The sequence below is a fragment of the Panthera pardus genome, unplaced genomic scaffold (genome assembly GCF_024362965.1).
Source record: "Panthera pardus isolate Hobbes unplaced genomic scaffold, ASM2436296v1 HiC_scaffold_16, whole genome shotgun sequence".
Lineage (NCBI taxonomy): Eukaryota > Metazoa > Chordata > Mammalia > Carnivora > Felidae > Panthera > Panthera pardus.
Genome location: NW_026526721.1, coordinates 10,813,662 through 10,828,583, shown reverse-complemented (window position 1 = coordinate 10,828,583; position 14,922 = coordinate 10,813,662). Strand labels below are relative to the sequence as shown.

The 14,922-nt window shown below is 50.8% G+C and overlaps 1 protein-coding gene across 1 annotated transcript; it reads right to left on the bottom strand.

Moving 5' to 3' along the window:
- Positions 1–5,397: 5,397 nt before the first annotated feature.
- Positions 5,398–6,352, bottom strand: KCNE1 (potassium voltage-gated channel subfamily E regulatory subunit 1). Its single transcript, XM_019420269.2, has one exon. It carries the CDS (start codon positions 6,350–6,352, stop codon positions 5,963–5,965), a length of 390 nt encoding a protein of 129 aa, XP_019275814.2. The 3' UTR covers positions 5,398–5,962.
- Positions 6,353–14,922: the final 8,570 nt, after the last annotated feature.

Here is a 14,922-nt window from a genome sequence, read left to right as displayed (position 1 = left end):
GGAACTGAAAGGGGCTTAGACACCATTTTCCAAAGGATGATAAAGAGTTCGTTCTGGAAATGGGGAGGGGGATTGAGCAGATTCCAGCACAACAGAAGGGAGAAGGGGTCCTAGCGACTTCCCAAGACGTCTGAGCCCTCGGGGCCCCCTGTTCCCGAGAAGGTGCCTCAGGAGACACATCCTGGAGACTGTTTCTCTCTTTCCAGGCTTTCTTTTTTTTTTTTTTTAATTTATTTTTATTTTTTTTTTAATGCTTCTTGTTTTTGAGAGAGACAGAGAGCAAGCGGGGGGAGACGCCGAGAGAGAGAGGGAGACACAGAATCTGAAGCGGGCTCCAGGCTCCGGGCTGTCGGCACAGAGCCCCACGTCGGGGCTGGAACTCACCAACTGGGAGATCATGACCGGAACCGAAGTTGAACGCTTAACCGACTGAGCCACCCAGGGGCCCCCTTCCAGGCTTTCTTCTTCGTGTTTCATAATGGTGCCCACGGTGAGCCCCGTCTCGCGGAATTGGACAAGCGAATGGAGGTTCAGCCTGCCCAGAGGGTCTACATTGGGTTCCGAGCACCTCACCCAGCCCCAAGCAAACGCCACCTGGCCCCCCGCGTGCTCAGGGCTCCCCGTGCATTGCGAAATGTCCTCAACGTGACCGCCAGGGGGCAGCCGCGCCCGCAGTGCCTTCACTGGCCACGTCTGGCAGACAGCGCCCAGTATTTTCGGAGGTCTTGATCACTGGCTCCCGCTTTGCTGACCTCATGCAGACGCACCCGGGGGAACCTGAGGGACCAGTTGTTCCCAATCTCCAGACTCCGGTTTGTATTTAGATTTGTTTCAGGCGTCCAGCCAGTCGGCTTCCTTAAGGAATTTACCACCACTTAATCGATCCATTCACAGCCTTCGGTGCATTTCTTTTGTCTGCAAGTCCTTAGAGCCTTCGGTTATCTCCCTCCGCCTGATTATTTACCTCTCCTTTGTGCCCACAGGGAAGTCATCTACTGATGTGGATTTAAGATAGGGTGTAGCCTAGGAGGCCACACGCATTGCGTTAGCCGGGACTCCGTCCAGCCTTGCCTGGGAATTCGAAGGTTATGGAATCCACAGCAGTTTTCTCTGCCTGTCGGTTTATTTCTAACTCTTGTTAGAGTGGGGCAGCGTCCTGAGGGGAGACTGAAGTTCAGCGCTGGTGCAAAGGCAAGATTTCAAACCATATTCTCATATTTTGCAGCTTGCCTTCCTTTTGGCTTGGTTTGCCTTTTTTTTTTTTTTTTTTAAAGCCTTGTCTGATAGGCTGGGTCATGTTTTGTCTTTCTAAGCAGACCTCTGGGTATACAGTGCAGATGGTATTTGGATCCCCTCCCCCTTTTTTTTAATGTTTATTTTTTGAGAGAGAGAGAGAGAGAGAGAGAGAGAGAGTGTGTGAGCAGGGGAGGGGCCGAGAGAGAGGGAGACACACAATTTGAAGGAGGCTCTAGGCTCCCAGCTGTCAACACAGAGCCCCACAAGGGGCTCGAACTCATAAACTGTGAGCTCATGACCTGAGCCAAAGTGGGACGCTTAACTGACTGAGCCCCACCCCAGGCATCCCCCCTTTATTTTTTTTTTATTTTTTTTTAATGTTTATTTATTTTTGAGACAGAGAGAGACAGAGCATGAATGGGGGAGGGGCAGAGAGAGAGGGAGACACAGAATCGGAAACAGGCTCCAGGCTCTGAGCCATCAGCCCAGAGCCTGACGCGGGGCTCGAACTCACCAACCGTGAGATCGTGACCTGAGCTGAAGTCGGACGCTCAACCGACTGAGCCACCCAGGCGCCCCCCCCCCCTTTATTTTTTAAAAAATTTTTTAATGTTTATTTTTTGAGAGAGTGTGAGCGGGAGAGGGGCAGAGAATGAAAGAGACACAGAATCAGAAGCAGTGGATCCTTTTTGAGTGTAAATTATCTGATGTTTCTAAATGATATACTATTTTTAAAAGTGCTCCAGAAGAATAAAATCAGTAAATTCACGGTCCCCACCTTCCCCACCGCGGCGATTATCTTTCCCACCTCAAGGCCTCTGGGAGCCCTTGGCCTGGTAAAGCAGCTGGAGGAGGGACACAGAGCTCCTGCCGGCTTCCTCCTCTAAGCAACCAATGACCTTGGGTGTGTCCTTGAACCTCCCTGAGGTCTAGTTGACCTTCTTGGAGCTAACTCTTCAAGGGACAACAGTCCAATGAATTGCACACGGCCTGTCAACACTGGAGAAGTTTTAAAGCACCCCCCCCCCCCCCCGCTTCCATGGTCAGCACTGTCTTGAAAAAGGCTCAGAAGCCTGATTTGTCTGCACATGGAGTGGGGCCACCTCCGCAGGCTGGATCCCCACAACCAGCTCCAAGAGTCTGAGAGCAACATCAGAGTTGTAAGGTACGGTGACAGAGGGACACAGTGACAGAGCGACAGAGTGACAGAGTGAGGGCCTGACATCTGATGGGAGAGTCTGATGAATGGATGTCCCCATGGCACCAGAGGGAGACAGCCGGGGGCAGGGGCTCACCACGGGGCTGGGACTACGGGTTCAGTGGCCCGTGATTCCAGGGATTGCGCCTGCTTCTCTCACCAGGTCCAGGCCACCAGCCTTTCAGAAGCAGGCGCCCCTCCCGGACCCTGCTTTCTATCAAGTGTGGCCTGGGGCTGCTGGCAGCTATTTTTTCTCTTTAAAGCGGACGTTGTAAATCAGTGGTCTTTGGGTAGAATTCAACTCAAGGTCATTTTCTGTTAGGCTTACACATTTTTTTTTAAAGTGGAATTAGGTGCCAATATTTAAAAATCAAGAGATTCCACATAAATGTCTACCTCTCCAGCTTCTCCTAAAACCCCACAAGGCCATCAAGACTGCGTCCGCACTCCCAGATGGCTGGCTTGCCCCCTTTGCTTTCTATCTGCAGGCATCAGGGGTTCACGGCGGAGCTTAACTATCCGCAGGCAATCGTACTTCCTCAGTCCCGAGCCCCTGGGGCTGCCTCATCAGAGCCCCCCAAGGACCCACATCCACTTCCTACAGTGTCATAATGAACTTAAGAAAACACACACTACAGATCATGATGAAAGACTAGGGTTTTTTTGAAGTTTATTTATTTATTTAGAGCGAGAATCCCAAGCAGGCTCTGTGCTGTCAGTGCAGAGGCATATGCAGGGCTTGATGGACGCTTAACCAACGGAGCCATCCAGGCGCCCCGAAAGACTGATTTTTAAAAAGAAATTGTTAATTCCTTTAAGGCATGTTGTCCAAGCCAGGGAACACATACAATATTGCATATAAAGTACTGGGATTTCATTTCTTTCTTTCTTAAATTTTTTTAATGTTTATTTATTTTGGGGAGAGAGTGAGAGAGAGAGACAGAGCACGAGTGGGGGAGGGGCAGAGAAAGAGGGAGACACAGAATCTGAAGCAGGCTCCAGGCTCTGAGCTGTCAGCACAGAGTCCAATGTGGGGCTTGAACTCATAGACCGCAGGATTATGACCAGAGCCAAAGTTGGACGCTTAGCTGACTGAGCCACCCAGGTGCCCCTGGGATTCCATTTCTAAAGAGCTCAGAACAGTAACCGACATGGCAAGTGCTCTATGCATGTTAACAAACATGGGGAAGGAGTGGGGGGCGGAGAAGAGAGGGAAACAAACCACAAGAGACTCTTAACGATGGAGAACAAACTATGGGTTGAATTCTACTCCTGAAACCAATATTGCACCATATGTTAGCTAAAATTTAAATGTAACAACAAAGGGGGGAAATATGATAACAAGCCTTTGAAAATGTGTGGCTCATAAAAGGTTTGAGGGGCGTGGAGGAGGGTGCTGAACGCCGGGTCCCTCGAGGCCCGGGAGCACTAAGGATCATGGGATCTCCCTCTGCCTTAAAAGTCACAGGAATCCCAGTGGGGGGGGGGGTCAGTGGACTGGTGCTAAGCACCAGCTGTGTGCCTGGGGTTCCAGTTGCTACGCCGGCTCTGATCACATCGCGGGTCAGAGTGCCCTCTGGGTCCCCCTCCAAAGGTGCACCCCCGGCCTGCCTGCCTTCCCTGCGGGCAATCTGTGTCTGTCGGAAGCTGGTAACCCACGCAGGGTTCATTAGGCGCCCCCAGTCGTGAGAGGGCCTCCAGAAGCCCATGAGCCCCCGCGATGTTGGGCAAAATGCATCCATTTCAACAGTCCACCCTTTTGCAGGAGTGGGCAAGCATTCAGCGTGTCGCAGCGTGCTATGGCGACCGCTGGAGACGCAGGCTGAAACCAAGGCAGTCGTTCTCTGGGATTCCCGAAGGTCAGGTAACGCCAAGGGGGCTTTCTTCTACTGCCCCGAGCAATGAATGGCCCCGGCACCATCCACCTCCCCCGCAATCCCTTTCCCACTCTCTCATCTGTGAGGGAAGATTCCCAGAGAATCTTCTGTCCTGTCAGGAGGCGAGGAGAAGAAAGCTGCTGTCTGGGGGTGGGGGAAAAGGCACTGCCCGAGTTCCCGTGGCTGCCCTGACAGAGCCCAAATGAAACCTAACAAACTCCTGGTCCCACAGGTCTGGAGAGCAGAAGTCTGAAATCATGGTGCATGTGGGGCCAAGCTTCCATGAAACCAGTAGGGGAGAGCCCCTCTTGGCCTCTCCCAGTCTGGTGTTGGCCATCAATCCCCGGCGCTCTTTGGCTCCCCGCTGACACTCAGTCTTTGCCTGTCTTGACGAGGCTTCTCCCCATGTGGCCGTGACCTAATTGCCCACATCTTCTGAGAACATCAGTCATATCGGATGTCGGCCCACCCCAGGGACCTCATCTTAACCTGGTGGCATCTGCAAAGACCCTATTTCCAAGTCAGGTCACATTCACAGGTACCAGGGTTAGGATTTGAACACGTCTTTTGAGGGGGGGGGGGACACAGTTCAACCTCAAAAGGCCCCGCTGCCTTGACCCCAGGTGCTGCCACTTGCCCAAGCCCACGTTGGCGGATGCGTCCCTCTGGGGCTGTGATAACTGAGCACCTTCCCCTTGGTACACATTCGGAAGTGGAAATTTTTTCTCCGGCATCTCAGTCCTGGAGGACGTGAGCTCCTCTGAGATGGGGATAGGAGAGTAGGAAGGGTCCGCGTTGGGGGAGGGGGAGAGCTTCTCTGTGTGTACGTGTGTGCCTCCGTGGGTGTGAGTGTGTGTGTGTGTTTGGGGGGGGTATGTGTGAAGGGTGGGGGTAAGGGAGGTGCAGGAGGAGGAAGGAGGAGGAGGCCAGAGCCTCCCTGGTGAAGGCAGAGGTGATAAGGGCAGAGTGGTTTTGTCCTAACAAGGGCAGGCCCAGCGACCCAGACTCTTACTGCTCTGTCACCTGCAAGGATGCTGTCCTTTTCTTTAAAAAAAAAAAAAAAATTTTAATGCTTATTTTAGAGAGGGAGGGAGACACAGTATCCGAAGCAGGTTCCAGGCTCTGAGCTGTCGGCACAGAGCCCGATGCGGGGCTTGAACCAGAGAACAGTGAGATTGTGACCTGAGCTGAAGCTGGATGCTTAACCGACTGAGCCACCCAGGCGCCCAATGGTGTCCTTCTGGACGGAGTCAAAGCTGGTTCACTACCTCTTCCACGTCCCAGCCACTGGGAAGAGGGGGAGGGGAGTGGACGACACACCCCTTCCTTTTCTAGAACCGCTCCCACTTCTACTGGCCAGAACTTCATCCCGTGACCTTGCTCGCTGCAAGGGAGTCTGGGAAGTATCTCAGAGGCCATGATCTTAGGGATTCTGCTAAAACTAACAAGGCAGGGTCAGGCACTGGGGAATAGCTGGAGGTCCCCTACAGGAGGAATGTGATTTTAGAGAAGTGGTGTTATGAATCCACCCCTTACAACAGCAAAAAAAAAAAAACCCAATTACATCCGTCCGACAAAGAATACAAAAGGTACATGACTAGGAAGATCAGATTGTCAAATGGGATCTGTCCAGTTTTAGCCAACTGCGGGGTCATGACAGAGGTTTTATCTCGGGAAGGTGTGCGTTGGGCCGCTCTACGGCCAGCTGGTTTTCAATGACGTAACATGCCTTGTAGCTCTCCAGAACCCGGGCCTGGAGGTACGCCTTGTCCTTCTCCTGCCAGGTGTCGGACTCGATGTACACGTTGAACGGGTCGTGGGAGTGCTCCAGCTTCTTGGAGCGGATGTAACTCAGCATGATGCCCAGGGTGAAGAAGCCGAAGAAGCCGAGCACCATGAGGATATAGAGTGCCTCCAGCTGGCTGTCGTCACCGCCAGGCGACCTGCGGGCCAGGCCTGACGTGTTGCCGCCCCGGAGAGCCGTCCCCTGCCACAGCGCGTTCACAAAGGGCGTCGTGGCCGTGGTGTTGGGCAGAATCATGCTGGGCTTCGAGTTTCCACTGCGGGAGCTCCAACTTCCCGAGAAAACTTTCTAAGAGAAAAGTGCAGTGTGAAATCAGCAAGCATGTGCCGGCCCGAACCCGCACACGCGCGCACGGTTTTCGAAATCTCAGGGGAGACGGGCGCCCCAACGTACCCCTCAGTCCATGGCATGTGCCTCCTTGAATCTGCACACACCCCTCTCTCGCTTGATCAGTTGGTCACTTGATTCCGTCTTATTTCCACTCACCACCCCCACCCCCCTCCGAGGCGACCACGGGGCGGGGGGGGGGGTTCCTCCACTCTACACGTTGTGTAGTGTGTGTATATTTGAGGTTATGTGCTGTGGACCCAATTGTGTCTCCCAGTTCACGTGTGGAAGCCCTAACCCCCAACCGTGACTGCACCAGGTGACGGGGTTTGCAGGAGGTAATCAAAGTTAAATGAGGTCATACGGGTGGGGCCCTAACCTGATAGGACTATAGCCTTAGAATAAGAGAGAGAAATCTCTCTCGAGCCACGTGAGGACCCTGGGAGAAGGCAGCTGGCTACCAGCTAGGAAGAGAGCTCACACAAGGAACCAAACCCTTCCGGAACCTCGATCTTGGACTTACAGCCTCCCAAGCTGTGAGAAAATGTGTGTCTGTAGTTTCAGCCCCCCGTCTGTGGGATTTTGTTACGGCAGCCCGGCCGAAGACATACAGACGTGCTGTTGGGGTACATAGCTGCCCCTCCTTCCTCTTCCTCTCCCCACCGTGACTTTATGGCCACTCAGGTGGTGAGGCGTGTCTGCACTCCTTTACTTCCGACGGGTTGCACGGTACCCATGGCCCACACCCACTTCTTTTCTCTGCCTGCTCCCCCAGAACTGGATGCTGCTGTGGCCTCTAACTGCATAAGCAAAGGGGAAACAAACAAATACCCTTGTCCTCCTATGGACCTGGAAAAAGCCCACATTTCGTATATCTGGCGCCTGGTGGTTCGTGCTAGTCAGACTGCTGTGCTCTCAGACGTCCTAGGAGGTAACGGGCAAGGGGTGGTCTGTTCCAGCATGGAACAGCATGTGGATGGAAAGCCTGACCTAGAACTCCCCTCTCGGGGGCCAGTGTTCCACCCTGTGCTGTGTTTGCCCCCTCCCTGCCCGCTGCCCTCTGCCGAGTGACTGGCACCGGCCACGCAGAAAGGGACAGTTTCCCCATCATTTTAATCTGGATGTCACTATCCCCGCAAACCCGTGTAGCAGGCCTGGGGCTTGTGAAAGCTTTTGCCAAGTAGCTCTGGGATCCTGTCAGGGGGTTCACGCTTCAGACACCGCACCTTACGGTCACTGGTAAACTGAACGGGTTTCATTCGTACACAGTTTCTGGTCAGAAACACCGTGGAAAGAGAAATTCCAAAGTGCAAGGTGGGGGACGGGGGTGGGGGGCTCCGCCTCTCCCACCTACGATGGGGACTGCGATATCACATATCGTCTTGCTTAGGACACTGGTCAACCTAGAGCTCCTTTTTAGGATTGGCTTAATTTCAAAATTTCTGAGCCCGGCCCTAGGGGACGATGCCTCACCTAGAGGCATCTAGGCCCCTCTCCCTCCACCGATGCCTGGCCTGTCGGTGCACCCCAGAATTCTTTAGTTGGCCCTCCTTTCTTCTCACTCTGCCCACCCCCTGCGTGGTTACACCTGCCCCTTCTGGTTCACCCGTGTGGCCATGACCCCAGCTGCCCTTCTGGGCACCAGAGCTGGGTGTCCAATGACCTGCCAGGGATTTATTTACCCTCGGCCATCCCCACGGCCCTCCACCTCCCTCAGGCCTCCTGCTCCGTGCCTCAGTGAGCCGAGTGGCCGTGTACCCACCCCAGAACCTGTCGTTCCGGCTCAAAGGCCCCCCTGAGCTCCTTCTGACCTTCGGGGCGAAACACTCCATTTTCAGCATATAGAGCCCAAATGCGAGGGCTCCTGCCCCCTTCTCTTGCTCCGCTATTGTCTCTTGCCCAGACCCCATGCTCTGGCAGAGCCCCGTACACATCATCACCTCTTTGGACATCTCCAGCCTAGGCATCCTCCTTCTTGGCCCATGAAGCTCCAAAGTGATGCCTGGTCATGCTTCTTAGTCCAGCTCAACCTTCTCTGATGCATGCCATGCCCTTGAAGGCTGTGTGCTCCCTGCTGATTGACCCATGGTCATCATCTCTGTCCCCCACCTTGTCCCCTGCAGCCTCCTGGCCTGGTGCCTGGCACACAGCAGCTTGGGAGCTGTCCATGAACTTCTTAATACCTCTTGACGGGTGGGCCCTGATTCTTCGTAACCATAACCTGCATATCTAATTAACGAGTGCCCCTGAGCTGCCTTCAGACCGTTAGCTAAGTCCCTTTGGTCCCACAGGCTCAAGGAGCATGAGTGCTGGAGGAGAAAGTGATCAGACGTTGGAATTACGCCTCCACTCCGGGTTTGGATTCTGGCCCTGCTGCTATCTGGCCACACGACCCTGGCCAGGTTCCTTAGGCCTGCTCCATCTTTTTCCCTTTGGGACCAGGGAGAAACATCATTGACATTTGCAGCTGTGGGATCACTAACCCAGTAAGTAGAGGGGCACACAGCCGTGTGCGCTCAGGGTCCCGGGTGTGAGTGCCTTGGTTTTTTCCTGCTCATTCAGAAATAGCAGCCCAGGGATTTGGAGGTCGGGGGTTTTAGGTCTGGCTCTTCCATGGCCGACCATGGTGGCTCCCTTTACTTTATGGAGAAGATGCTCATGAATAAGGCACAAACGTGTTTATGGGCTCTCCTGACACCTCTGGGGCTTTTGAGTCTGTGCCCTGAGATCTGGGAGGGGGTAAGCAGGCTCCAGAGACTCCCAGCCTCTGATTCCTATCCCAAGTCAGCATTTCCCCCCATTCCAGCCACGGCAGTAGACAGGAATCATTTGGTAACATTTTTTTTTTTTTTCTTCGAAGCTTAGACCCAGAGCTGCTGGTCTGCTGAAAATCACTCAAGACAAGAGGCTCTGGGCAGCTAAGATTTCCAAACAAGATGTCCAACATTTTCTTTTTAAATGACCTCAAACCACTTATGAATGCATAGAACCCTGCCCCGGGAAGGTACACAGGCCTTGAGCTGATAATGCAATTTTTTTTTTCTAAAAACGCGGAATGACCACAGTCGGCAAGGAATCCCGCTGCTAATTACTGTTAGAGCATCCCTACTGCTTCACGACCACGCGAGATTGGAATCATGGTAGGCAACCGGCAGAAGTTAAGTGGCTTAGAACTCATAGTTCCATGCAGCAAGTCAACCTCAGAGCAACTTTTGGAACTAATTCATATGGGTGGGATTACTGAGAAGACCTATTGCTTAAAACCAGACGGACTTTTCCGTGGCTAGAGAAAGCAACAGAAACAACTGCTTGGAAAGCCCACCAGGCCTTACTCCAACGTAGGGGTGCTCAAACTTTAACATGCTTTAGAATCACCTTCTTGGGGTGCCTGGGTGGCTCGGTCAGTTGAGTGTCCGATTTCGGCTCAGGTCATGATCTCACGGTTCGTGAGTTTGAGCCCCACATCAGGCTCTGCGCTGACAGCTCAGCCCTCTTTGGATCCTCTGTCTTCCTCTCTCTGTCCCTCCCCCGCTTGTGCACACACTCTCTCTCTCTCAAAAATAAAATTAAACATTTAAAAGATGTTAAAAAAAAAATCACCTAAAAACGCAGAGTGCTGGGCTCCACTCCCAGAGTTTCTGAATCCAGAAGGGTGGGGGTGGAGCCTGAGAATTCGCATTTCCAAATTCACAGGTGCTGCTGATGCTGCTGATCTGGGGACTCCCCCTCCCCCCCATTTGGTAGCCTATTGGAATCACCTGGAGAGCTTTAAAAAAAAAATACTGATGGACACCCCTGCCCCCTCCAAAGACTGTGATGTTCTTATTTGTGGTTCCTTTCTGGCATCGGGGCTTTGAAAAACTTCCTAGGTGATCCTAATTTGTAGCCAAGCATGAGACCCACTGGGCTATGGGACCTTAAGAAATTGACCAATCATTGGTACTGCAAGGTGCCAGGAAGAGTTTTATAAGAAGAGAAACCATGCTTTCATACAATAATTTTCAAATCCCGTTTGGTTTTTAATTTTTCTTTTTTTTTTTTTTTTTGGTCTCCTATGTCCCTGATGTAATGTGAACGGAAGTTGCAGAGAGAAATTCTCAAGCCTTCCCTTTATACCCCAGCTGCCTCCCACCTGACTCACCCTGGCACCTTCAATTATGCTGAGCCTGTCGGAGCCTTGTGCCAGGCCAGGAAAGGCAAGTTCATTAACTGCCTTTCAAATAATGACTCGGAATTTTTAAAGGGAAATCTTTGTCTTACTTTACACGTAATTTAATGTACTGCTTTTGCGAAATGCCCTCGGTGCCCCCAAGGCCTGCATGCTGGGTCACGCGGCGTTCTGTGTAATGAGTCTCAAAATGAGTTTGGCAATGTCCTCTTCAGAGTCAGCATGGTGTAAATGAACTCAATCTGCATGTCAGCTGGGGGTTTATGTCCCATTCTCCAAGTTCACTTCTATTATCATGCCAAAGCACTGCCCAGTGGCCACTGTTTCACGTTACTGGACTCAAACGAATTTGAAGAACTAAGCCAGCAATCTTAACTCACAGGGAACTAGGCTCCATAGAGTTCAACTGACCTGCCCAAGGTCACGTCTCTTATCAAAAATGCATCTAAAATGTAATCTTGTGGCCCTGAACTCCCATTTTATTAGTACAGAAAAAGGAGTTCTCAGGACTTTGCAGAGAACAGATAGATTCTGTATTTAAGGTCAAAGGAGCGGAGGACGTGGGCACTTTTATCAGGTAAAACCAGGGCTACCCAAATGAGGACAGGCTCGTGACCTAAATATGCCATCAGGACACCCCCTCCCCTCCTGGGGTGAACCACAGCTGTTTGTAGCTTGCACAGTGTCAAGGGGGCTGGGGGAGGGGGGCAGAAGCAGCAGGAACCAGGGAGGTCCAATTCCAAACACAGCCAGTTTTATGCTTAGCCCATGCTGGACATTCTCCCCCATTCTCTTTTTATTTATTTTTTTAAGTTTATTTATTTTGAGAGAGAGAGAGAGAGAGAGAGAAAGAGAGCACACTAGTGGGTGAGGGGCAGTGAGAGAGGATCCCAAGCAGGTTCTGTGCGGTCAGCGCAAAGTCAGACATGAGGCTCGAACTCACGATCTGAGCTGAAATCACCAGTTGGATGCTTAACCGACTAAGCCACCCAAGCGCCCCCACGCTGGACATTCTCGAATTGGCCTTCCTGGGCCCAGAAAGAGGGGGTTTCTAGAAGTGTCTGCCTCAGCCCGGGTTTGAGCATCCTCATGCAGCAGGGACACCGCTCCCAATCAAGGTTAGTGCATTTTTTTCTTCTTCAAAGTTTAGACCCAGAGCTGCTGATCTGCTGGAAATCACTCAGGATACGGGGTTCTGGGCAGCTGGCTGAGCTAAAAGCTGCCAGTAGAGACCACCTGGGTCTCCACGAGCCTGGGATCCTGGGAGACTCCCAGCTGCACCCAGAGGAGAAGGGGGCAGTGAGTGACATCACGCTGGCCTGGAGCATATCACCCCTTTTGCATTTCCCTCACAGGTCCTGGCTATGTCGCCTGGCTGCACTGATAACACAGCCTGGAAGCTTCCAGAACAGATTTCCTAGCATTGCCACATTTCATTCTCTCTTAAGCGTTTACTGAGCAACCAAGGCTTCTGTGGCCCACTCCAGCCACACTTTTGCCGAGAGGGACAGATGCTGGGGGGAGTAGGGAGTGTCTGAGTGAGAGCTCGAAGAGCTGAGTTCCAGCCCTGACTCAGTCCTAGATAAAACACAGGGTTCCCCTGGGCCCTTACTTTCCTTATGGGGGTAGAGCAAGGATAACATTCCTATGGTCTTAACAGCATTCCTTCAGCATTTCCTCAAAGAGCATCCAGTCTTGAAATCCTCACTGGCCTTCATTTGCATCAGGAAGCAGAATGAGGGTAAAACTGATCATGAATTAACCTAATTTTGGTGCATATGATCTTACTGATTCCTGAACTCTGCAAGCATGTTTTCCCTGGAAGCAACTATCAATTATTTTCATCTTTATCTCAACACTGTGTCCAAATTCTGGAGGCATATTTATCCCTGAGCAGAAAAGAAGCCAACAGGGGCCCCCAGACCCTTCCAGGATGGGAATATGAACCAGTGAGCTGGTGAGAGGGACCCAGCCCAACATAATATGGGGAAACGGACGAGCATTTTGGTGTGGAGAATGGACGGCAGGATTCCCAGACTCTGGAGGGCTGCTGAAGTCAGAAGGAAGGCAGGTGGGTTATCACCTTCAGCAAATTTAAAAAAAAAAAAAAAAAAAAAAAAATCAGGAGCCTCAGTATTCTTATCTGAAAACTGGACATAATGGAATCTCCCCTGACTACACCACAGGATTCTGTGAGATATGGAACAAACCCACAACTTTCCTACCTCTAACTTCTGCTGCTCTCTCGGCAAGAGATCCGTGACCGCCATATTTCCTTGTCAAAATTCTACTGGCCCTCCAAATGCCTCCTCCTATGCCAACCTGGGTGTCAACACCCCATTCAGATGTCCCCTCCTTTAACCACATGGCGCCTTGTCTATATGACTCATATTCTAATTGGTATTGTAGCAATTTGTACGTTTGTCTGGGCATTTCCTTCCAGAAGCTCAGGAAGGTCAGAGACTATCTTGCTCACCTTGTCCCCACTCCAGCACCCAGAATGGCTCAATAAGAGATTGCTGGATTAAATGTGAATGCAAAGTATTAGGTTCGTTACAACTACAATGTGATTGTGAGTGCAAATAACCAACAAGGAATAATAAATACACTCTTGAAAGAAATTGGGTGGGTCGCCAAATGAAAACCTCTTTCAATAGAGCATGTTTTTTTTTTCAGTATGTTTTCATATAATAAAACGTAAGCTATTTTTATTTATATTTATATCATTAGTATTATTTATTTTGTATATTAAAATTTAATATTTTAATTAAATTGTACAATTTAAATTACATTTAAAAATGCACATTGTACATTTAAAGTACATTGTAAAATGTACAATTAAAATTAAAATTTTAATTAATTGTACATAAAATACAACATCATTTTCTTATTTATTTTTTTTATTTATTTGTTTTTTCAACGTTTTTTATTTATTTTTGGGACAGAGAGAGACAGAGCATGAACGGGAGAGGGGCAGAGAGAGAGGGAGACACAGAATCGGAAACAGGCTCCAGGCTCCGAGCCATCAGCCCAGAGCCCGACGCGGGGCTCGAACTCAAGGACCGTGAGATCGTGACCTGAGCTGAAGTCGGACGCTTAACCGACTGCGCCACCCAGGCGCCCCTCATTTTCTTATTTATTATGTCCATTGCTTGTTGTTTGTCTTCTCCGCCAAAGCCTACGCATTGGACAAGGGCGTTTGCGTGTGATCTTCCGCATGTATCTCAAGGACTAGAACAGTACCTGGCATATGGTAGGAGCAGAATAAATATTCATAGGACGCAGGCATGCATGCATGAATGCACGAATGAATAAATGTTCCACTCAACTACCAGAAAGCCCTGAGCCACCAGCTCTACCTTCAGAGACTTAAGATGAGAAGACTGAGTCCCTCTGATGTCCTCACGATGTACTTTATTTTCAAAACAGTCCACTTGCTAAGAACCTGTCAAAAGCGAGACATCCCGGGGACATTCTCGAAAGGTAGACTGCCTTCCTTGGACCCATCCTTAGCTCACCTCTGGCGAGTATATGAAATAGATTACAGAAAGCAGGTTTTTTGCCACCTCCTTAGATACCCACAGATCAGAGTCAAGGTGCTTTCTGGCAACTCGGCACATATGAATTTAAACAATTGTGTGACCACAGCAAAGTTCCCCACCAGCCTGAACATAAATGGCCCTGGTGGCTACTGGCCAGAACCTTCATTAATGGAACCAGAAGCTCCTTCTTAACCTAAATGTGGACTCGAAATAAACAGCTTACATATAGCAGTTTAAAAAATCCAGGTGGGAAGGGGCACTTGGGTGGCTCAGTCAGTTAAACATCCAACTTCAGCTCAGCTCGTGATCTCACCCTTGGAGAGTTCGAGCCCCGCTCCGCTCCGAGCTCTGTGCTGACAGCTCAGAGCCTAGAGCCTGCTTGGGATTCTGCGTCTCCCTCGCTCCCTCCCCAATTTACAATCTCTCTCTCTCTCTCTCTCTCTCTCTCTCAAAATAAGTAAACATTAAATTCTATTTTTTTTTAATCCAGGAGGGGACAATGTAACAGATGATAGATGCAAAACACCACCGCAGGCAGCTTGCTTCCAGAAGTTCCACATTTCCCCCAATTACTACAATCAAGATCAGATACCAACAATGATTGCCCCATGCCTTTTCCCCAGGGAGAGGCCAAGGCCCAAGACCCTTCCTGGTCAAAAAAATTCTAACGTTCCCTCCGAGGCTGGGTGTATATGTAAGTATTGCCCGAGCTGGATGGAGGTCTTCGAAAGAGTGGGGACTGGGATCTTGGGCGGCTTTAGTTCTCTTTG

Excerpts from the sequence above, each read along its gene's own strand:
- KCNE1 (XM_019420269.2), bottom strand. The coding sequence starts at position 6,352 with ATGATTCTGCCCAACACCACGGCCACGACGCCCTTTGTGAACGCGCTG.